Below are 24,943 nucleotides of genomic sequence, written 5' to 3'. Positions count from 1 at the left end.
AGCAGCGGATGCAGCAAGAGTTCATGGCCTTACAGCAGACTACTGAATCCGTTAGTGACCTGTACGCCAAGTTCTTGGAGATGCTATATTTTTGCCCCTCGTTTGCTGGGAACGCGGCCTGGTTAGTCAGCCGGTACACGGCCATCCTACGTATCGAGATTCGGGAATTCGTTAGCATGCAGGAGTTCCCGACTCTATCCGCGATCATGGATGCAGCGAGGAGGAGGGAAATCGAGTTGCAGACCCAGACCAAGAGGAAGGCCAATGACACCTCCTCCAAGACATCCGGAGATGCCCAGAAAAAGCAAAAGCAGGGTGGTAAGTCAAGGTATGAGTACAGGCCGTCTTCAAGTCAGGGCGAGAAAAATCCGTTGATATGCTACAACTGTAAAAAGCCAGGGCATAATTGGAAGAATTGTAGGGCTCACCCTGCGAGTGCAGTTCCTCATATTACTTCTGCAGTTCCCGTCTGCTATCACTGCAACGAGACGGGACACAAGAAGCCTGAATGCCCGAAGTTGAAGACTGGTAAAGGAGACAGGGGTACAAATCCTGCAATTGCATCATCCTCTAAGGGAACCACTATGGTGACACGAGGTCGTGCTCACCAGATGACTGTGGAGGAGCCGGTGATTACAACGACACTGGCAGACACTTATTTGCTAGATTCCAAGCCCGATGTTGTTATGTTTGATAGCGGTGCTACCCATTCTTTTGTATCTCACACGTTTATTAATCGTTTGGGGCGTAGTATCGGAAAATTGGCTCACCCAATGGTTGTCGATGTTGTCGACAACCGCACTATTTATGTCACCGATGTCTATCGGGGTTGCACTCTCGAGTTTTCTGGAGTTGAATTCCCTATTGATCTTATCCTTATTGCGATGCGAGAGCTCTGCGTTATCGTAGGCATGGATTGGCTTGATGCGTTTGATGCGGAAATCCACTGTCGTAAGAAGCAAGTTCGTGTTCGAAACCCTAGAGGTGGAGAACTTATTATTCAGGGGGACATTCCCCGCCTGGCTATGGCTTCTTGCTCTTCTGCTATAGCACTAGATGACGTTCCTATCGTTTCCGACTTCAGCGATGTCTTTCCGGAGGAACTCCCTGGCTTGCCACCTGTTCGGCAAGTGGAGTTTCGCATTGATTTGGTGCCAGGTGCGACTCTGGTAGCGAAATCTCCTTACCGCTTGGCACCACCTGAAATGAAAGAGCTCCAAGATCAACTTCAAGAACTAAGTGATAAAGGGTTTATACGGATAAGCTGCTCGCCTTGGGGTGCTCCTATTCTCTTTGTGAAGAAGAAAGATGGATCCCAGCGAATGTGTATTGATTATAGGGAGCTAAACAAGCGCACGATAAAGAATAGGTACCCGTTGGCACGTATTGACGATCTTTTCGATCAACTTCAGGGAGCATCTTGGTTTTCCAAGATTGATTTACGTTACGGTTACCATCAGATGCGGGTTCGTGAAGAAGACATTGAGAAAACAACATTCCGTACTCACCCTCTAACATTGAGAAAACGGTATTAAGGTCGATCAAGCCAAGGTTAATGCGGTTAAACAATGGAAGATTCCAAAAACACCTTCTGAAATTCGCAGTTTCTTGGGTTTAGCCGGTTATTACCGGAGGTTCATTGAAAATTTCTCTAAAATCGCCTTACCACTCACCCGATTGACCAAGAAATCAATGAATTTCGTTTGGGGGCCAGAGCAGCAGCTGGCGTTTGATGAGCTAAGGAAACGATTGTGTGATGCTCCGATTTTGGCCTTACCTGATGGGGTTGAGGATATGGTGGTTTACTGTGATGCATCGCTTCAAAGTCTTGGTGCCGTGTTAATGCAACGAGATAGGGTGATAGCCTATGCCTCCCGACAGCTGAAACCCCACGAACGAAACTACCCCACTCATGATTTGGAGCTTGGGGCTGTTGTTTTCGCTCTTAAGATTTGGAGATACTATCTCTATGGAGTGAAGTTTATCATATACACTGACCATAAGAGTCTAAAATATTTGTTCGAGCAGCGGGATTTGAATATGAGGCAGATCCGAGGGTTGGATATGGTAAAAGATTATGATTGTGAAATTCACTACCACCCCGGTAAAGCTAATGTGGTAGCTGATGCTCTCAGTCGTAAACAATCTGCCGAACTGATTCGAGCTAAGTGTCTCCGGATCATGATGGTGTCGTCTTTGTTAGATCTAATCCGGGACGCCCAAAAGACGACAATACTGGAGGAAAACATCAGGCGTGAGAAGATTGGGAAAGAGTTGCCTAAGATGGAATGAGACGGGCGGGGTTTGCTGACTCGCTACGGTAGGGTTTGGGTCCCATATACCGGGGGAAATCAGAAAACCCTAATGGATGAGTCTCATAAGTCAAAATTTTCTATCCATCCTGGTGCTACTAAAATGTATCGGGACCTTCATGAGGCTTACTGGTGGCATGGAATGAAGAATGATGTGGCTCGATTTGTGGAAGAATGTATGACCTGTCGGAAGGTCAAGGCGGAACACCAGAAACCGCATGGGAAGTTGCAACCATTGGAGATTCCTGAATGGAAATGGGAGCATCTAACCATGGACTTCATTACAAAACTTCCTAGAACTGCCCGAGGATCAGATACGATATGGGTGATTGTTGATCGTTTGACTAAGAGTGCTCACTTTCTGGCTATAAAGGAGAGCTCATCGGCGGAGAAATTAGCCGAGATCTTTGTTCGGGAGATTGTCTCATTACATGGGGTGCCCGTTTCTATCGTCTCCGATCGAGACACCCGATTTACCTCTCGGTTCTGGAGGAAGTTTCAAGAGGAATTGGGCACACGATTACATTTTAGTACCGCCTTCCATCCGCAGACAGACGGGCAGAGTGAGCGGACGATTCAGACCTTGGAGGACATACTTAGGGCGTGTGCGATTGATTTTGGGGGTAGTTGGGATGACCATCTACATCTAGCTGAGTTTTCTTATAACAACAGCTATCACTCGAGCATTAAAATGCCTCCGTATGAAGCCTTGTACGGGAGGAAGTGCAGGACGCCCGTTTGTTGGGGCGAGGTTGGACAGAGGGTACTTGGGAGTACTGATATCGTGCTACAGACCACGGAGAAAATCCAGGTGGGAGATTATGTGTTGCTTAAAGTTTCCCCCTGGAAAGGTGTGATTCGATTTCGGAAGCGGGGAAAGCTCGGACCCCGATTCATTGGACCCTACAAGGTCATAGCTCGTGTGGGGAAGGTGGCTTACCGTTTAGAGCTTCCGGACGAGCTTAGTCTAATTCATAATACGTTCCACGTGTCTCAGTTACGAAAATGCGTTGTTGATGAGACCGCTGTGATACCACTGGAGGACATACAAATTGACGAGCGTCTCAATTATGTTGAGAAACCAATCGCTATTTTAGAACGAAAGACGAAAGCTCTTCGCAACAAGACTATAAACCTGGTTAAAGTGCAGTGGCAACATAGGAAGGGTTTGGAATGGACTTGGGAACCGGAATGCGAGATGCGGGCTCATTATCCGGATCTGTTTCTAGGTGTTGACTTCGAGGACGAAGTCCGTTCTTAGTGGGGGAGAGTTGTAACGCCCCGGGTTTTCTCGGTACGTTTGGTTATTTTAATTTAATTATCCTTGTAAGCTTGGGTTAATTTATTTAACCAATGTCTAATTTCTTATGTTATTGGACTCTTTTGATCATCTTGTAAACTCCTTTTATTGAAGTCCATGGGCTATGGGCCTATTTGCAAAGTCCATCTAGTTAATAGTACTTAATGTGTAAATTGAATCATTTGGAACACACACAAGGAAAACACTCTAAACCCTCCCTCTCTCTCAAAAATCGTCCCTCTCTCTCTCTCTCTTTGGGATCAAGAGCAGCCAAGGGGCTGTTTGGAGCTTAATTCTTGTTCATTTCCAGCCTTGATTCGTATTGGTATGAACCTCCTTATCCTTTCTTACAACTTGATTCATAACCTTGTTCTAGTTTTATGATTTCATCTTCACCTCTTCTCCTTCTTATTTTATTTGTAATTGTATGTTATACATCATCTCAAGATCCTATCTTCACCCCATATATGGTGGATGATGGATCTAGGGGATTACATGTGGAAAAAGATCATGGAAACCCTAAAAGGGAGAATGATGATTTTATGTGCTTATGTTTATTTTCATGTTGATTATTATTACATCCTTGAGGCTAAATGAAATCCTAATGATACCTAACCCTTTTTAGTACCACCATTATCATGGGGACTGAATTGGGATGATGAACACATCTTAAAATGTGTTTCAAAAGGAGAAGGATGGATAAGCCAAAAAGGAATCACGGGTGGCTACGATTCTGTTTTCCATCAGATCTGTAGTCATTTTGTAAAAATCATACCTGGAGCTCTAGAACTCAAACGGACCCCAAACCAGTTCCAAAAGTTCACAAATTGAGTTGGCTAACTTTCTTAAGAAGGCCAACATCACTGATAAGGGCTTTATGTATGTGAAAGAATGGCATCTTTGCTGTTAGGTCTGATCCGGGTCTATTCTGATATGTCATTTTGTTTTCATCATTTCTAAGGCTTGGAAAAGGATCCGGAGTGATTCCAAGTTTCTATATGTTCCTTATATTATGAATTTAAGATCTGGAGAATATGGGATGTTATTTCCAATTATAAATTGGTTAGAATGGATCCACACTCCAGGTCAGTGGGCAGTCACCAGCTTTTGCTAGTGCTGTGATTGTCCACAATGTGAATTTTATATCTGGAGTTTGAGAGATGCTTTTCATTCAATTCCAACTCTGAGACTTTCACTTGTATGTCCTTTACTTCTCTTAATTTTCTTTTGGACGAATTCTACTCACAAGTTGGGTAGAATTGGCCAACATCACTTGACTGTATTGTTGGAGACAGAAGTGATACACCATTTTGTAAAATTCATATTTAATTCATCTTTTGGAGTTAGAATGAGTTCTTTATAGTTATGGAATCCTGAGTAATCATAGTTTCCTATAAAATTTAGTTAAAGCTATGTTTCTGTTTTAGATTTTGGAGTAAATCCGTTTTGAACAGCAGGTCTGTTTTAGAGACCTTGCTGTGATTACTCTTTTCTCAACTCATAGCTTCATTACTTCTCGTTTCTAACCTTTAGTCCTTCTTAGGCGAGGTTTTGAAGTTTGCTCAAGCTTGGTAGCATTATTTGATTGTTAGCCATCCTTAATACTCACTCAAGGTGAGTTCTCTCACACCGTTGTATTGATGATTGTGTTTGCTAGTTAGCTCGTGTGTGATTATTTGAATTTATTATAAAAGCATGCTATATAAGTATTGTTTTAATTCGTACATGTGCACTGTATGTAACTAATTATGGATATGGGGACACCACCAAAGGATACGGATTTACCGGTGCGGTGGGTAGGTAAGATCACCAACGTAATACTCTTCGTGAGGTGCGGTGATTAGGGCCAAATGATACGGGATCTTCCCGGTGCGGTTCAAACCTACAAGTCCTTCTTGTAATATAGACATTGATTCGTTCTTTGCCTTTATCATTATAATTGGAAAATGGATTAGGGCTAGTAAATATGAATGTTAGTACAATTTCTGTGTTTGAATTCACTAAGCTTTGTGCTTACGTTTTTCCCTTATAACTTTTCAGGTGCTAAGATTAAAGAGGCTAAGGCTTGACATGGAGCATCGGGACATCGCTACTAGTTATTTTGTTGGGACCTTATTATTATTATTACTTCCGCACTTATTTTATATGATTATTAAGTTGATGGATTATGTTATGACTATTTCAGTTGTTTTAATTTAACTTAAGATGGGTTTTAAAAGTTTAAAATTTTTGCAAAAAAAAATTGGGTGTCACATATTGATTTATGTGGTCCATCATCTATCGAAAGCATCGGTGGTAGCAAGTATATTCTTGTTATTGTTGATGACTTTTCGCGTTTTACATGGGTGTTCTTTCTGAAGCTTAAATCTGAAGCGACTCAAAAGCTAAAGGTGTTCATCAAGCAGATTGAAGTACAGCTGAAGAAGGTCGTTCGCAACATCAGGAGCGACAATGGTCTGGAATTCAAAAATAGAGAATTCGAAGAATTCCTGGCAGAAAAGGGAATTAATCACAACTTCTCAGCTCCCTACACACCTCAACAAAATGGGATTGTCGAAAGACGAAACCGATCTTTGTGTGAAGCAGCCCGAACTATGCTAAGTTTCGCTTCCTTACCTCTTTATTTTTGGGTTGATGCTATTTCTGCTACTTTTTTTACACATAACAGGTCATATCTCAACAAACGCTTCTCTTTCACTCCTTATGAGATTCTCAACAACAGGAAGCCAAATGTGAAATTTTTCCATGTGTTCGGTTCACGGTGTTTCATCTTTAACTATAAAGAACACCGCAACAAGTTTGATGTCAAAGCTGACGAAGGAATATTTCTGGGCTATTCTCTCACTTCTAAAGCGTACAGGGTATTAAACAAGCGTTCGAGGAAAATCGAAGAGACTTACCACGTGACTTTTGATGATAGCTATGTCAAAAAGCTAAAGGCCAATGAAGACACAGCTGGGGAAATCTTTCCTCAAACTGGCCAAGTCACAGTCTCGAGCGTTAATCTATTCGAGAAGTTCATGGAGCTCTTTGATGAACCAGAGAAAGCCACTCTCTTAGAAGCAGGCGCAATAGACAACAAGGTAGATCATATGAAGCAAATTGTCGAAGATGCTGCAAGAAGAATGAATGAAGGAGGATCAAGTTCTGACGATTCTCCACCACACAATGCTTCAGTCGAGGGGGAGGATCAACCATCGTCAACTCAGCCGACCTCACATGTTGAGGGGGAGCCAAGGTCTCCAACTGCTCCCGAAAGCACTTCACCAACCGAAAGTGCCTCACCATCCGAAGGTGCATCAACGCCCGAAAGCTCCACACCACAAGAAACCTCTGAAGCTCAAGATTCTCAAGACATTCCTGAAAGCTCATCTATCGAGGGGGAGCAAGCTGATATGTCTTACGACTACGAAATCCAGTCCGAACCAGAAGAAATGATAAATGCTGAATTAGATCCAACCTTTGATCCAAACTATCCTCCTCTCACCAAATGGACCAGAGATCATCCTGTCTCTCAAGTTGTTGGTGATGTATCTGAAAAAGTTCTAACTCGATCACAACTCAAGGCAAAACAGACCTCCTTATTTTCCAAAGTTGAATTCTGCATGTTTAACTCCTTCGTATCAAAAGTTGAACCAAATACAGTTAATACTGCTCTTGATCACTCCGATTGGGTTCAAGCCATGCAAGATGAACTGAACGAATTCGAGAGGAACAAAGTCTGGCGTCTTATTCCAACTCCTCCAGATGCCTCGGTTGTTGGTCTTAAATGGGTCTTTAGGAACAAAATGGACAAGGAAGGAAACGTAATTCGAAAGAAAGCTCGTCTGGTCGTGAAAGGATACTGTCAGGAGGAAGGGATTGATTATGAAGAGACTTTCGCTCCTGTAGCTAGGCTGGAATCCGTAAGAATATTTCTAGCCTATGCTGCCCACAAAAACTTTGAGGTCTACCAAATGGACGTCAAGTGTGCATTTCTCAATGGAGAACTCGAAGAAACTGTGTATGTGGAGCAACCTCCTGGATTCGTGAATGAAAAATATCCTAATCATTGTTACATTTTGGATAAAGCCATGTATGGACTGAAACAAGCTCCGAGAGCCTGGTATGAAACGCTGACTAAATTCTTAAAGATGTCCAAATTCAAACAAGGTTCGGTTGACCCAACCTTCTTTCGCAAGAAGGAAGGTAACCACCTTATGATCGTTCAAATTTATGTCGATGACATCATCTTTGGCTCAACGAATCCTAGCCTAATAGTTGAATTCAGAAAACTGATGGAGACTAAATTTGAAATGAGCTCAATGGGTCCTATTAACTTTTTCCTTGGTTTAAACATTAGACAGGGACCCGAAGGCATCTTTATTAATCAGGAAGCTTACACGAAGACTCTCCTAGCAAAATTTGGCATGATGGGAGATTCCAAAGTCAAAGTTCCAATGGCGTTCGGCACCAAGCTCACCCCATCCCTGGACAAACCGGCTGTTGATATTACGCTTTATCGTCAGATGATAGGCTCACTAATGTATCTCACTGCTAGCAGGCCTGACATAATGTTTTTTGTTTGTTACTGTGCAAGATTTTAGGCAAACCCACGCGAACCTCACATGCTTGCAGTGAAGAACATTCTACGATATCTCAAGCGAACTACCTCTTTAGGTCTATGGTATCCTTCCAACTCAGGCTTCTTCATTCAAGCCTACTCAGATGCAGACCTTGGAGGTTGTGGACTCGACAGAAAAAGCACCACTGGTGGCTGCCAATTCCTTGACGGGAAGTTGGTTAGCTGGCAGTCAAAGAAACAAACGTGCGTGTCTTTGTCTACAGCTGAAGCAGAATACATTGCAGCTGCATCCTGCACCTCGCAAGTGATTTGGATCCAGAGTCAACTCCGAGACTATGGACTCAATATGAAAAAGATCCCACTATATTGTGACTCTGAAAGTGCAATTAGGATCTGTCATAACCCAGTGCAACACTCAAAGACCAAGCACATAGCACTGAGGTATCACTTCATCAAAGATCATGTGGAAGATGGAAACGTTGAAGTACACTTTGTTAGAACCACTGATCAACTGGCTGATGTCTTTACCAAAGCTCTTCCTGAAGCCTCATTCAACAAAATTCTACAAGGGCTAGGTATGATGGAATCAGAGTCAGTACCACAAACTACCTCTCAAACTCAAACGTCAGAAGCGAAATAAAGCGAACGTTCGGGTTCGGTTGAATCATTTAAACTCGCTCATTATTTCAAAGGTAGTTTTCTTGGTTGTAAATTTCATGTACAAAGTTGTTTATTTATTTTTCTAAAGTATTTCCTATTTGAAAGTCTAAATTCCTTGGTTTTTCAAAAATTTTCAAAACCGAAACCTACCGAAGGTTCGGGTTCGGTTTTTCAAAATTTTTCAAAACCGAAACCTACCGAAGGTTCGGGTTCGGTTTTTCAAAAATTTTCAAAACCGAAACCTACCGAAGGTTCGGGTTCGGTTTTTCAAAATTTTTCAAAACCGAAACCTACCGAAGGTTCGGGTTCGGTTTTTCAAAATTTTTCAAAACCGAAACCAACCGAACGCTCGGGTTCGGTTTTTCAAAATTTTTCAAAACCGAAACCAACCAAAGGTTCGGGTTCGGTTTCTCAAAAGTTTTCAAAACCAAAACCAACCGAACGCTCGGGTTCGGTTTTTCAAAATTTTTCTCAACCGAAACCAACCGAACGCTCGAGTTCGGTTCCAAAATTTCAAAAGTTTTTTTTTTCCTTCCAATGTTTTTCTTTTCTTTTCCAAAGTTTTTTTACTCCTTTTTATTTTCTTTCTGAGTCTTATTTTTTTTTTTTTACTTTCTTATTTTTTTTTATTTATTTATTTTTTTTATATCGAAAACTCCAAAAACATTTTTTTTCTCTCTATTTATTTACTTTTTGTCTTTCATTTTATTTGTGTGTTCGTTCGCTTTTGGGAAATTTGTTAGATTAGTTAAGTGTCCCTAGAAGCATGCTGCTGTATGTGTCCAAAGCCTCATCAGATTCTGAATAATAGCGTTAATGACTTGGTATACACAAACCTTGTCTTCACAATTAGGCTATCACATTTATTCTAATCCAGAGCTACCTAACTCTCTTCTCACATGAGATAAGAGTTTTCTGCTTGGTCCCTTTTTTCATAGCAGAGGTACTTTTCTTTCTTACAACATCTCCATTACATTCGTTTCATCAACGTAACCCTTGAGACTCTCAGAAATTAACACTGAGGTTTATGGTTACTCAAAAACTGTGTTTATGATCTAAGTTTCGTGCCACTACGAGCTGAGTGAAACCCAAAATTCAATACCAAATCTGAATTGACGGTGAACAATTAATTTGCTCAAGTTTTCACTAATGAATTGACGGACGTATCCTCATGAAATCTCAAGTTTTTTTTGTGTGATTCCTATGAAATTGTTAAACACCATAACATTTCTTCCCTTGGGATCCAGTTTTATTTTTTTTGAGATTTTATATTTTCCAAGCCACTTTAAAATTATTTCATGCCTACTTGTTCAACAGACTACACCGGTCTCACAAATACTTTGTTCACTTTCTATCTTATTTCAAGATTAGGACTGCTGAATCAAAGCTAAAGCCACCCTAAGGAACCTAATTAAAAGAAGCCTTTCAACACTTCTTAATAAGTGTTTGATCGTTATTCAACGGGAAACCACACTAACACTTTAAGGTCTCTCTAGACTTTGAAGGAAGAGATTCGTGCCCAGGATCATTTGTTTCGTGTCTTTATTGACATCACAATTATTCCTAAAAAGATTTGCTTTATTTCTTTTCTTTTTACACCCTTAGCACGAAAATCTTTGATTTTCCAAAATTCTGGTACTAATAATTACAGGCTTTTTCTTTGGATCGGTGATTAATTATAAAGATGTGGTCAAAATTAATCCACGTGGGAGTATTATTCAAAAGATGCTGTTACAAGGATAAGATGAAGGGTTGCTGACTCAGGCGGGAGTCTAATTGATTTGATTTCAACCGGAGGTAAAAAAAAAGGGGGGAACGCATGCGAATTTGAAACGTCCAATCTTTAACTAACGTCGCAGACGCGTGTGCGAATTTGAAATGGTTCCTCTCTGGCACAGAAAGGCACGTGTGTGAATTTGAAACTGTTTACCAGAAACGACGCTTGATGGGAGGCGTGCTCCAAGGAATCTGACACTCACTCTCATGCGTGATCATCGCTTACCTTAACTGTCACGCATCAGTCAAATTCCGGGAAAACCTTTCGTATTTCGATAAGAAGATTTGGGAAGATATTTCTCTCTCCTTAAACCCCGGTATAAAAGGTGACATCATCTCCCTTTTACCTCTTTACTGCATCAAAATTCCCAAGAGAGCAAAAATTCCCTGAAACCCTTACTGTTCATCATCTTCTTCCCAACTTCAACAATGGCAGAATCATCTTCCGTTCACGCTACTTCCCACATCCTTCCCATTCGCCCTCAACAGTGTCTGGTAATCGATTTAACCCCTCAGGCATACGACTCCTACATGTTCCCAATCATCGAGTGCCTGAAGTATTCGCCAATAGCACCTGCACTTTCTAGGGTGGAATCGATGCCCATGGAGCTCTTATCGCAGATTTATGCGACTGCACATTATGATAAAGCGGTCGACAGGATTTTCTTCGAGATTTCTGATCACAAAGCCTCGATCTCCAAGCAACAATTTGGCTCATTGCTAGGGTTTGTTGCTGACCCTTCAAGGGTTAATCCGGAGACGATTCTGATAGGGCACCTCTACAATATGTTCTACAATATGGGGTACACGGAGGCGCTCACCTCCGTCGCAAAGTTTAAAAAGTCGTGTTTGCCGCCACAGTGGAATGGCATGTTCACTGTACTCTTCAAGGGTCTCTCAGAAAGGAGCTCAGGTTCAGACGGCTCCAGTCGACTCTTCCTCTCCATCATGTACGGAGTTTACAACGGCGTCAACGTCGACTATGGGTTGGTTCTCTGGCAACAACTCATCCAAAGTTTATCCTCTTCTTCACGACATTTTGAGGTGTTGTATGCAAGGTTTTGGACCCTTATTACTAAGTGGGCGATGGATAAGCACGATGTTTCCACTGTTGCCGGCGCATCGATGTCTTCGATTGGTACATTCCATACCACGAAGATCATCGTCTCAGATGCATCGAAATTCCCTTTCATTGGTTCCATTCTGGAGACCATGTACGCTGATGTTCCAGCTGACAGCAGGATCATCCAGACCTACAAGGAGTTCAAGCAGTCTGGTCCGAGGGATCTCACGTAGGAGATGCTCAAGTCCATTCATGATGCCGATAAGCCTGTTTCAAGAGGCAAAAAGGCAGACAAAGGGAAGCAAGTGGCGAAAGGGGCTAAAGGCCCTTCTCCTAAAAATAGGAAAGCTACTAAAGCTCCTCAGTCCCCGCAGCTGAAGAGGCGAAAGACTCAACCAAAGCGAAAGCTCATTATCGCTTCCTCTTCAGGTGAGTCGGAGGGTGAGTGTTCGGATTCGGACGGCTCTCAAAGAGGCGACACCCCTCCAAGAGGCAACACCCCACCCAGATCACCTACCCCTGACATGGAAATCCATAACTCACCAATTCCCTCTCCCACTCAAACAATCCCCACTTCCATTCCCACCATAAACCCCTCTACCAACATTCCTAAAACCTCTTTCCCTATACCACTACCCATTTTCACCAATGCCACAACAACATCTACTGCAAAGGTTACAACCAACGTATCTGATACGGGGGTTCATATCGATGCAACCGAACCACCGCCAGCAACCGAACCCATACACACAACCGAAACCCAACAACCACCCGAACCTACCCCAGCTCAAACTCAACCTGAACCTACCCACACCACTACACCTCCAGCTTCTCCACCACCACCATCTCCAGGTCATGCCTCTGACGGAGATAACCCTTTCCTTGGTGGGGAGAACATGACATTTGATTCAGTCTATTTTAGTCCGTTTCAGGTGCAAAGCGACGATGATGAGGATGCTCCAGTAACAAAGAAGCACCTTAAGGAGTTGCACGAGAAGGTGGACTTGCTCATTGCTTCCTCCTCCAATTCTCAATCCTCTCTCTCTGAAGCTGCTCTTCAGAAGATTGTTGATGCCTTCTCCAAGGCTCAGCATGATTCGGTCGCTTCTGCCACTGCCGCCATAGATGCCTCGACAAAATCTTGTGAGGCTGCGACCGAAAAAGTCGATAAACTATTCTCAGACGCCTCTACCCTGTTACAATCTTTACAGGAGAGTGCCCATGCTACCAAGACAACGTTGGAACCAATTGTTCAACAGTTGGCCACGTTCGTCTCCACAGAGTTGAAGTCCTTCGCCACCCTTCGTCAAACTTTAACAGACGACAACTCTGCCCTTCGGACCTCTATCGACGAGCGCCTCTCTAAACTCCAAGAGGATCTAGCCTATGACAACTCGTTGATAGACGCTCTCGCAAGGAAGACCACTGCCCTAAAGGTCAAGAGTGCTCAGCTTTCCAACTCTCAGCAACAAATTGACGCTCTTCGATCCGAACAGGAGGTAATCAGGACGTGTGTTTCGGATGTACACTCAGCTATATCCAACATCCTTGAAGCGCACGATCCAATACTGAACCATTCTGTGAGGCGAACCCTTGCAGAGAAACTCGCTCCTGCCCTAGACCTGCTCAGTAATATTGAAGGGCTACCTAGTTTCGTGTCCACTCCGAAACAAGGGGGAGAAAAGGAGTCCGGATCGCAAACTCCTCCTTCCTCAAAAGCTGCTCACACAACCGAACCTCCTCCTACAGGTCAAGCCTCTGGTTCGGGTGTGAAGGATAAAGGCAAGAAACTTGCTGATGATGAAGAAGAAGATGATCAAGAAACTATTGTCGACTTGCTGAAACGCAAAAGTCATCGCAATACTAAAGATGATAATATTCGTGTGGCGCGAGAAGCTGAAGAAGTTGAACGCAAACAGAAAGAAGCCCATGACCTACTCGAGAGCAGGAAGACTCTTTTCCCTGCTTGGACTCTCGAGAGGATGATTAAGGAGGCAATCGATACTCCGAGCATTTTATGGCTCGAACCGGTAATCTCCTTCGACTGCTACAACTCTGTCGACTCTCAGTTCGACATGCCCTTAACCCGAAAGGCGTTCATCTTTCACGCCTTTGCCAACATTGCCGAGGTCCCTCATCCTCATCCAGAGGTTGATCGGGAATTGATCGAGTTCTATCTGAAGGCCGCTCAACCACAGTACCAAACCTGGAGCGCTCAGAAGATCATCAACGTTCGGGTTCTGAAGCCATATACTGAAGGGAGATTTATCAACGTTCGGTTCAGGGTGATCAGAGGGTCTGCAAAAACCGAACATCTCATCTCTTTAGCAGATCTACCGAACCTCAACCCCCATGACTGGATCGTTCTGCACAACATCCTCTTGACTAATGGAGCTGGATATGGTCCGATCATAGACCATCTCAAAAGGATGTTGGTGTGCTATATCATGGAGGTCGCCCTGATGGATTAGGAGATTGCAAATGTCTTCAAGAAGAAACCGAAGATCTCTTCTGTTGGCTCGGCCAGTGATCTGAACCAGATGAAGATGGGAAAGATTGACCCAAGGCGAAACTCGGTCATGTTCACTAGGGCTGAAGGACAGAAATGTCTCTTTGCCTTAGCGGATAAACATCTTTATACCACTGCTTGTCTTGAGCATGTGCTGGGGATCATCCACAGGTGTAAAGAAAATACAACGGATGATATCAAATACTTTGATGACATGATTCAGTGGTACATCCGATTCAGACAGACGATCATCGCCCTTATTTCTCGTCTGTTTCAGACTGTAAAGAAGAAGGTTCATGCTGCTGCTGGCCCAAGCAAGAAGTAATGATCTCGCTCCAATTGACGCAAAGGGGGAGATTGTTGGGTAGCATAGCTTTATTTTGTATTGCGTCATTGGGCTCGGTTAATAGTCCAAGTTTTTCACTCCGGTTTGGGCCTGTCCAACCGTGAGCTTGTAGGGTTTAGTATATAATAATGTGCTTGCATACATGTTAGGTTAACGATTTTAGAGTAACGATTGATAGTTTTACAGATTTCCTTCATCGTTCTTGTAAACCCTAATCCTCTACAGTAGAAGTTCTTTATCGAGCTCTTCTGAGGATTGTTTATTAATCATTTGACATCGTTTGATCCATTATTGTGTTCTTGCTGTTTACTCGTTTATTTCTTTACCTGTTTTATAGATCTAATCGATCTTCAAGTTTGTTTTTAACTTATCAGATGGGTCAACCATTATTCCTTCTTGGTTAACCACATAACCTAAAAATTGGACTTCTTGAATCCAAAATTCACATTTGGAGACCTTTTCATACAGCTTCTCCCTTTTCAAAACTTCTTGCACTTCATGTAGATGCTTTTCATGCTCATGCTTGATTTTCGAATAGATCAAGATATCGTCTATAAATTCTAGCACGGATTTATCAAGGTATGGTTTACAAACCCTGTTCATCAAATCCATGAAAGCTGTTGGGGCATTGGTTAGTCTGAACGACATAACCAAAAATTCATAGTGTCCATATCTTGTTCTGAATGCAGTTTTTTCAATATCCTGCTCTCTCACCTTTAGTTCATCGTACCCTGACCTAAGATCGATCTTCAACAAATAGCTCAAACCTTGCAACTAGTCGAACAAGTCATCGATCCTCGGCAACGGGTACTTGTTCTTTATTGTTGCTTTATTCAGCTCTCTGTAATCGATGCACATTCTCATGCTCTCGTCTTTCTTCTTTACAAATAACACAGGGGCTCCCCAGGGTGATGAACTAGGTCGAATGAATCCTTTGTCCAATAACACCTGAAGTTGTGTCATAAGTTCTTTCATCTCTGTTGGTGCTAATCGATACGATGCTTTTGCTATCGGCGTCGTTCCTGGTAACAAGTCGATACGGAATTCTACTTGTCGATCAGGGGGCAATCCGAGAAGATCTTTGGGAAAGACTTTCGGATAATCACACACCACCGGAATATTCTGCACCTCCTTCTTCTCCTTCCTTGCATCGATCACGAACGCTAGATATGATGTATATCCCTTGGCCAAACACTTTATGGCTTTCATTAGGGAAACGATTCCAGAGTTTACTCTGCGTTTATCTCCATACACCATAAACGACTCTTTCCCTGGTGGGTTTACTTTTACTATCTTCTTTCTACACAATATTTCGGCACCATTGGCGCTAAGCCAATCCATTCCTAAAACTATGTCGAAACGTTTTAACTCGATAGGCAATAATTCCTCGTGGAACTTATTCCCATCCAAGTCAATGAGGATGGTTTTCATACGATGGCTAACAGGTACAAACTTTCCACTAGCAATCTCGGCTGTTATAGCATTAACTAGTCTATCTACAGACAAAGCTAGTTTTCTGCCAAATTCATGCGATATAAAGGAGTAATTGGCTGCAGAATCAAACAAAATTTTGGGCAGGCAATTTGTTTACGAGAAAGGTACCTGAAGCGACATCGACTTCTTCTTTTGCAGCTTCAAGTGTCATCTGAAAGGCTCTCGCCTTCGGCTTTGGTGGAAGATTGGGCTTTGCTGCATCCTTCCTCTTTGGACAGTCTTTAAAAATATGCCCTTCTTAATGGCACTCAAAACATACCCTCTTGTCGGATGGGCACACGTTGGCATAATGCCCAATCTTTCCACATTTGTAGCAAGTCACCCCCTCACTACATTTCCTAGAGTGCTTTTCCTTGCACTTCTCACACCATTTCACTTCGGCTCCTCCTCCGAATTTTCTCGAACCAGTCTTCGAGAACTTGTTCTTTTTATTGGAACCTGAAGTTCCTTCAAACTTTTTCTTGCTACCAACTTCTGCCCTCTCCACACTCTTCTCTCTGATCTGAATCTCAACATTCTTAGCAGCCCAGATGGTGACTTTCAAAGTGGTTGCTTGTTTAACCATCGGACAAAAGTCCGCTGGTAATCCGAGGGCAAACTTGTTGACCTTAGAGAGTTCAGTTGGAACTAGATGAGGAACAAGCTTCATCTTTTCCGTAAAACTAGCAACGTATTCAGTAACGCTCATCTTTCCCTTCTTCAAATTTTGGAACTCATTATTCATTTCCAGAAGATCCTTCTCTGAGCAGTATTGTAATTTCAGTTGTACCACAAAGTATTCCCAAGACAAGTTGCTAGCTTCTCCCTAGGGCATCGAATCAGCTAGTAACTTCCACCAGCTCCATACACCAGATTTTAACAGAGGAATTACGAGTGCGGTCTTCTGTTTGTTATTGCACTCACAACTTTCAAACATCATCTCTATTTCGGTGATCCAATTCATGACTTCCACCGGTGTCAGACTTCCAGCTAGACACAGTGGTTTAGATGCCATGAAATCTTTGTATTTGCATCCGCATCCATCAACTCCTCCATCCTGGTTGTTTTTGTCTAACTATCGGTGCGTTGGCTCGACCAAGAGTCCCACTGGAGTTCCTTCCTACTGATTGCCCTTCATTCATTTTGGGTTGTTCAACAGGTATCGTAATTTCTTCCCTATTTTGTTGTAGTAATCGCCTGGTCTCCTCCATTTGGCGATCTAACATCATCTGCATCATTGCTTTTACCCCAGCCATCGTTATTGGCTCAGGTGGAGCTCCTACAATAGGTACTTGCTCAACTACTTGGGGTTGAGGTTGTTGATTCCTATTTCCATTTGCATTTACAACTCCACTACGAGTTCTTGTCATTGCAATCTATATACTGAATAAGGCAAATTTAGGTCTTTATCCTCAATAGGTATTTAAATTCCCTTATCACTCCGAAACGTTTACATGTTATTTCTGATACCGTAATCATACGCTTAGAATCCTACACACATAAGGTTTCCAGATCAGGTCGGCAATAGACCATAGATCCGAACAAATAATGGCATATATGGCAAACATATAGCATTTAACACATAAAAGCATTTTAGGCATCTTTCCTAAAATAAACTAGTTCTCGTGTCTAAAATATGGTAGAAACTCATCTCACAATCATCACTTAGCATTCTAAGTTTAAGTCTAGAAATCATAAGATATTTCTTAGTTCACTTAAACTAATGCTTCGATACCAACTGTGATATCCCCTAATTTCTCGGTCAGAAAAGACCGATTTAATTTATGCTTTTTAAAATAAAATCAGAGAAATCTGTTTAAAAGATGTTGCGGAAATGGTCCCTAAAACAAAACATGATAAAAGTTTATCAAAACCTTCTTTGAGAAATGTATATTTTCATTTCATATCAAAACATCGGGATGTCATGTTCCAATACAGATCAAAACCATAAACAAGACATTATAAGCCTTTCAACAGTTATTTATAACTACTAGCCTATAATCCAAAAATCTCTCGTCGCCGACCAACTATGCTCGGGGTCAGCTACCTGTAACATAAAAATCTGAGTGGGTCAGGCTTTGGAGCCTGGTGAGCATATAAGGTTTTCAACCCATAGTAATAATAAACTTATTAAGTTTACCAATCAACAATAACCCTGATTACCTGTTCCCGTTATCCTCACTTTACGTCCCTAAACACTTATCACAAGGGACCTAGCCTAAAGAATATCATCGGGATGAACACTACTGCTAAGGTGTTTCCTCAGCCATACATGCCCTAAAGGCAACCATGATGGGGATGGAGTACAGCGAATGAACACTCTAGTTATTACACCTACAGGTTGCGGGCCTACCAGTGTTCCACTGGACTGTCTAGAAAGTCCGTGGTCGTCATCCAAACTCTGCTAGATGACTAGATTTCAAATCACATCGAGGCCTCTCATCACTTTTATTTTATCACACATCACTATCTACCCATGTTTTACCCAACATATTTGTAAATAAAAATACATATACAATTTAAAACTTGTATAAAACATCAATTCAACAGTCACCTCTGTTAAAAAATTAATATAATTACACATAGCACGTATTTCATATAAAATACTTCATATCTAGGTGTACGATGAAGGTGACTATACACTCACTTGATTTGATGAAAATCGGGTAGCAATTCGTTTCCTAAAACGTTCGTTTCTAATAAAACCGTGAGTTTTATTCAGAAACCGGGCTCTGCGAGGGTCGGACTTCGAAATCGTAAAGATAAATTTTCCTGGATTCTCGGGCACTTGGAGGCGTATTCCGGGGGTTATAATCGATACCAGGGCTTTAGGGAATGTTAAGATGAAGAAAATATGAAGAAAGGGGCTAAATATGGAAACATTCCAAAACTAACCGGGAAGGCTCGCATACCCCCTTCTATTTATAGGGTTCTGAAGTCGGCTTAAGGAGGAGAGGAGTTCGCATGCGAGTGCAGGTGGCATCAGGAGCGAAGGCCACACGGCAGCAGCTGGGCGAGGGTGTGCAAGTGGCTCGCACGTGATCTACGCATGCGAGGGGCTCGTTGTCGCCTCCTGATTGGACCGCGGTCTAGTCCGAGGCTTCGGACGTCGCTCGTCCTGCGAGACTCGGACACGAGGAATGGGACACGTGTCAGACTGCTAGTGGATCCCTTTGGATGACTCAGCAGCTCGGATGACTCAGCAGATTTCAGACATGTGACGCGTTTTGAGCGAGGGTGACGTGGCAAAAACGTGACTACGTGAATTTTCTCGGTTTTTGTGCAAAAATTTCTAAAATCCATAAGTTTCGCATACGAGCTCCGTTTTTGAAGTTCTTTATATGCATGCGTAGGTAAAATTATGCTCTACAACTTTTGTTTAGAGTTCATTGGCTAATTTTGAATTTAATTTTTATATTATTATTTTTATCAGACCGGGATAGGAAATCCGTTAAAAATTCATAACTTCTTCATCCGACGTCCGTTTTCGTCAGTCTTTTTACCGTTGTGCTACTAATGACGAGACCTTCGATTCTCGTTTAGGTCGTGTTGGCTAAAAGTCACTCGATCTAAAATTCGAGTTTTTTAGCTGTCTACTGTTAAGCTGAAACTTCGAAAAATCATAACTTCCTCATACGAAGTCAGATTTGGGCGTTCTTTTTATATATACTCTCGGTTTAACAAACACTACGAGTTTTTCTTAGATCACTAAGGCTAAAACGTAGTTTATCAAAAACTCACTTTTTACGACATTTAGCATCGTGCCGGTTTTGTCGCGAAACTTCGACAAGTCATATCTTGTTCGTAATAACTCGGATTTTCGTATTCTTTATATATCCGTAATCCTTGTCACGCCCACTACAAGCTTCTTAATAGATATCGGCTTTATCTAATATTTAATTTTGATGCTCATTTTTATTCTTAATTAATTAAACCCTAATAATTAAGCATAAAACACATAATTCACATAATATTCACATAATTCCTTTTCATTTCTTCAAAATGAGTTACAAAGTTTAAACTAGACTATAATGTCAGTATTAATACCTAGCCTAGAAACACGGGCATTACACCTTAGCCCAAAAGAAATCAGGAGCTCTATAGGCCTTGAACTCCCATAATGAGGGATTCTGGGCTCATATCTGACCTGTAGCAATCCGAGCTCGAAACGAACTGAGCCTCTCATCTATCATATCCGTAACCCCATCCTTGATGGCACCGAACATCATAGGGGTAGCATCCAAGATACTTAGTGTAACCTCATACAAAATGAACTCATGCAGTCTCTCATCAATCGGTTATGTGCCTGAGCTAGAACCTAAACTAGAACCAAAGCTAGAACCTCCTTAATTAATCATCACCATCCTCAAACTGAAACAAAACATATAAACAATTAACATATGACTTGAGGGGATTTTCACTACGAAGGCCTCCTTAGAGTTCCCATGCCTGGGAACATATTCTAGACATCCAGGATATGTATGCTATTTAGCTCAATACTACCTTTCACACCTACGTGTACCTTCCTCAAGAGCATGCCTAAGTCCTCTAAGTCACCAAACAAACCATATACCAATCTTATTCTAAATAGCATCCATATCCTAGACTCTCCTAGGAAATCTCAACTCTCACCGCTCGCAATACCAAGAACCTCAATCAACATCGTTGCTTCTCTTATGCATTCAAGTTATAAAAAAATAGGATCACATAGACTATCAAATAATAATTTCCACCCTAAGTCCACAACCAAACAAGGAACATGAAATGAGGCTAAACCGATCATTCTCGGGCTTTACAATCCTAATCGTATACAACTTTGAAAGCATACATTTAGAAATTAACTGAGCCATTATCAATTTCAAGTAATACATAGCATTAAGCTCCATTAGGCTATAAGGCATCACGCAAATCAAGTAATTATATCATATGATTCCCAAAGGTATCTTTAGCCCTAATCTAGCTTGCAATTCTCATATCAAGCATACTACTCCTAACACATAAGTATAGGCAATCTTGGGAACCATTTACTTGAGCTCGACTGATAGCACAGATCACACCCCCTTTTCTTAATATTAAATTAAAAGTTCAATTCCATTTATCTTTAAAAATATTATCATTTCCTCGGTTTGAGTTCTAACACGCCCAAAAGTGTGTCCGGATCCATCAAACCAAGGCTCTGATACCAATTTGTAACGTCCCAAAAACAGTAATAAATTTTTTCATTTGGAATTTTATCAATTCATTTATCGATTGTTCAAAATCAAACACCAAGTCATAATATTCAAAAAATCATAGTACAATTGTTCAGAATGCGGAAATCGTGAGTGGAGGATACTGTGCCATTACGTTGGGCCCTTCCCTTTTCAACCGGAAGTACCTAAAACCATAAGCATAAATTGTAAGTACAAATCTTAGTGAGTTCCCCAAAGTAGCACATACCCCTAGACACCTGAAAGGACAACTTAACCATCTTAGAGAATTCCATGCTCACAAAGGTCAAGATTTGGGATAAAAGGGGACCAAAACTTTAATCTAAAACTCTATCTAAAAGAAATGTTCATCAATGTTGGAGATTTATACCTCTAGAAGATGCACAATGGAAATTATTTGTTGGATCCAAGGCCTTGAGTGAGACACCACAACCTCAAGGTTCTTTTCTCTTCTCCAAAAGCTCCAAAATTACACTAAAAGGCTCTTCAAGCTTCACAAGGCACTCACACACTTTAGGGTTTCGAAATGAGGAAGGAGACTGGATTTACGAGGGTGCATGAGGCCATAAAGATGTTTAAATAGGATTAAAATAAAAATTAGAGGGTTTGCACCTTGTCGACGTATGCCTAGCATACAAAGAGTACGCCCAACATACTCATGCATGGCCAATAATTACGAAAATGCCATTGGGGGCCAATTTTGCAAAAAAATCACAACTCAAGGGTCTAAAGAGGATACCTAAAAAATTAAGATGTTACCATATATCACCAATAACCCATACAAAATCTACCCTTCGCGTTGTCATAGGCAACTTTGTAATAAAATCCATAGTGATCTCTTTCCACTTTCACATAGGGATGAGTAACCTGTGCATCACTGTCTCGACCTTGGCCAGATCAAACAATATACCATTATGGTTGACAATGTGCCCCTAGAACTGCACCTCACGCAACTAGAACTCACACTTATAGAACTTTGCATAAATCTTCTCCCTCCTCAAAGTCTCCAAAACCTCCTATAAATGCTCCTCATTCTGCTCCTTGGTCTTGGAATAGACCAAAATATCATCAAATAACACAGGCACAGATCAATCCAACATCAGCCTACACACCCTGTTCATGAAATCCATAAATTCCGCATGTGCATTGGTGAGCCCGAATGGCATCACTACAAACTCATAATGACCATAACGAGTTCTGAAAACCGTCTTCTGAACATCCTTATCTATGACCCTCATCTGGTAATAAGTCGATCGCAAATCAATCTTGGATAACCAAGATGCACCCTGAAGCTGGTTCAATTAATCATCGATCCTTAGGAGCGAATATCGGTTCTTCGTCGTCAACTTGTTCAACTCCTGATAATCAATACACATCCGGTCTAAACCATTCTTCTACTTCACGAAAAGAATCGGTTCTCGCCTTGGAGAACTACTCGGTCTAATAAATCTTTTGTCTAATAACTCCTATACATGTGTACACATCTTCTACATCTCTGGAGGTGTTAAATGATAGGGCGCCTTGGCTATCGGTGCCACACCCAGAATCAGATCAATATGAAACTCAACCTGCCTCTCAGGAGGAACTCCCGACAGCTCCTCAGGAAATACATCGGGGAAATCCTAAACAATGGGAAAATCGTACACCATTCTCTTACCCTCCTCTCACATATCCACCACATAAGCAACGGATCCTAAGCATCTCTGCTGAATATAGCTCGTAGCCCTTGCAGCTGAATAGATTGACGACCCACACTAAGCACCCAATCTACAAATAACTAGTTCTCACCAACTTGAGCTTCTAACTCTCACCAGATGGTCCTCAAAACCAATCATATCCCTATTAGGGCCCAACCAATCCATACCCAAAATAATCCACTACCCTCACAGAGGAATCGAAACTAAATCAATCGAGTACCTATCACTAAACATGTTCAGTGCATAACCCTGATGAACCCTCGAAGAACTAAGTGAACGGTTGTTGGCGATCTCTACCTCCAAAGGGTAGTCCAGAGTCCCTAGAGTGTCGCTAAACCTCTTACTGAGAACAAGGGGCATAAAGGATCGAGTAGAACCAGAATCAAGCAAAACGTCGACAGTCATACCATTCACTAAAAAGATCCTGGGAACCATATTTGGAGCTGCCCTTGCCTCATCGGCTGTCAACTGGAATACCCTGCTTGAAAGATATAGTATGCTCAAGAATCATATTAGATTTTTATTTCTAATTAATATATGATACTAATGTGTCACACTAACAACTTGATATAATTGATTATTTATTAGAAATTTATTTAATAAATATTCAATAAACTCTGATAATTACATTGGAAATTATTTATTTCTAGGAAATAATTAATTTTCATTATCAAGTAACATTACACAATTCATATGGTATGAAATAGTAAGTCATGCACAACATTTTGGAGTAGATAAATTTTTTTGTCTTTTACCAAAAAGTTGAAGTTTATATTTTATAAACTAGATTATAAAATTTATAAACTTTATCATCTTCTTTGTCCTTATTTTTGAAATTAGGCAAGACAAAGAAGGTATGGCATTTTTATTATCTTAATGAAAAGAATGGATAGTCTTACACGCATGGGGGACATGTTTGTCTAAAGTGATAAATTGTTATATGGTTAAATACTTATGGACTTTGTTCTTACTTTAAATACTAGAACCAAAAGCTTTCATTGTGTTCTTAGAGTTTACCAAAACCATAACATCTGAGAGTGAAGAGAGTTCTCTCTATTTTTTTCATTCCTTGAAGATTACTTGCATATTTCTTTTGCTATCTTGAAGTTCATATTGGTTTTGAACTTTAAGCTTAAGAGTTAAGAGCTTTAGACTACCACTTCCATCAAGTTGGCTTCTTGTTAGTGTCTCTAAATTTTATCATTCTTCATCAAATTCCAATCCTCCCAAAAGTATCCAAAGAACTACAAAGCTTGTTCTTTTGTTCTTCTTCTTCTTTGTTTGTGTATAAATATTTCTACAACTTGCATGATGATCCTTGGAGGATTTAACTTTTTTATGTTATTCAAAAATAATCAAGTCTTCCGTTGTCAAATATCGTGTTTTTGAAACTAGTTTTCAAATAAAACCTAACAATTGGTATCAAAGCCACCTTGCAAGATTGGTTAGATTTTTTGATTTTTGAAAATTTTAGTTTTTGAAGAATATGGATAACTTAGTTTGTATAAAAACAAGTGCATACATATTTCTATGACAACTTTATAGTTATTATTTTATGTGACAAAAGTTTTCATGCATCTTTTGTCATTTTAATGTTGTCTTAGAAAAACAAAGGTTGTTTAACGTGTATGTTGATATGTATGATGTACATAAACTAGCCAATGACCATTATCTTTGTTGTGTTTGATGGTTTTATTATAAAATGATTGTAATAATTTATTTATTCATATGGTATGTAATAAATTAAATATATTAGTTTTCTTGGTTTATTTTTGTAATTAATAGATTCGTTGTTAGAAATAATTGATTTGTACAAAAATGTAACAAGAAATGAAATTAGCGCTATTTTTTGAAGACCAAAGTGCAATTTTTGCAAGTATAATGTGTGCAAGATTTTCAGTGACGATTTGCAAAAAATCAGTAAATGGTGTTGCTGTTGCTATTGGCAGATTTCTCATAGGGCTGTTGAGCATTTGCGACACTTTCTGCAACACTTTCTGAAAGTGTTGCATATTGCTGAAATATTGTTTTAA

General features: G+C 40.9%; 1 protein-coding gene across 1 annotated transcript; it reads left to right on the top strand.

Annotated features, from left to right (window-relative positions):
* Positions 1 to 206: 206 nt before the first annotated feature.
* Positions 207 to 24,943, top strand: LOC128134174 (uncharacterized). The gene is made up of 2 exons (XM_052771650.1): positions 207 to 905; positions 24,860 to 24,943. The coding sequence occupies exons 1-2, from the start codon at positions 207 to 209 to the stop codon at positions 24,941 to 24,943; spliced, it is 783 nt and encodes a 260-aa protein (XP_052627610.1).

The sequence above is a fragment of the Lactuca sativa genome, chromosome 5 (genome assembly GCF_002870075.4).
Source record: "Lactuca sativa cultivar Salinas chromosome 5, Lsat_Salinas_v11, whole genome shotgun sequence".
NCBI classification, from domain to species: domain Eukaryota; kingdom Viridiplantae; phylum Streptophyta; class Magnoliopsida; order Asterales; family Asteraceae; genus Lactuca; species Lactuca sativa.
The sequence above is the reverse complement of the archived record's forward strand: the minus strand, read 5'-3'. Positions and strand labels throughout refer to the sequence as shown.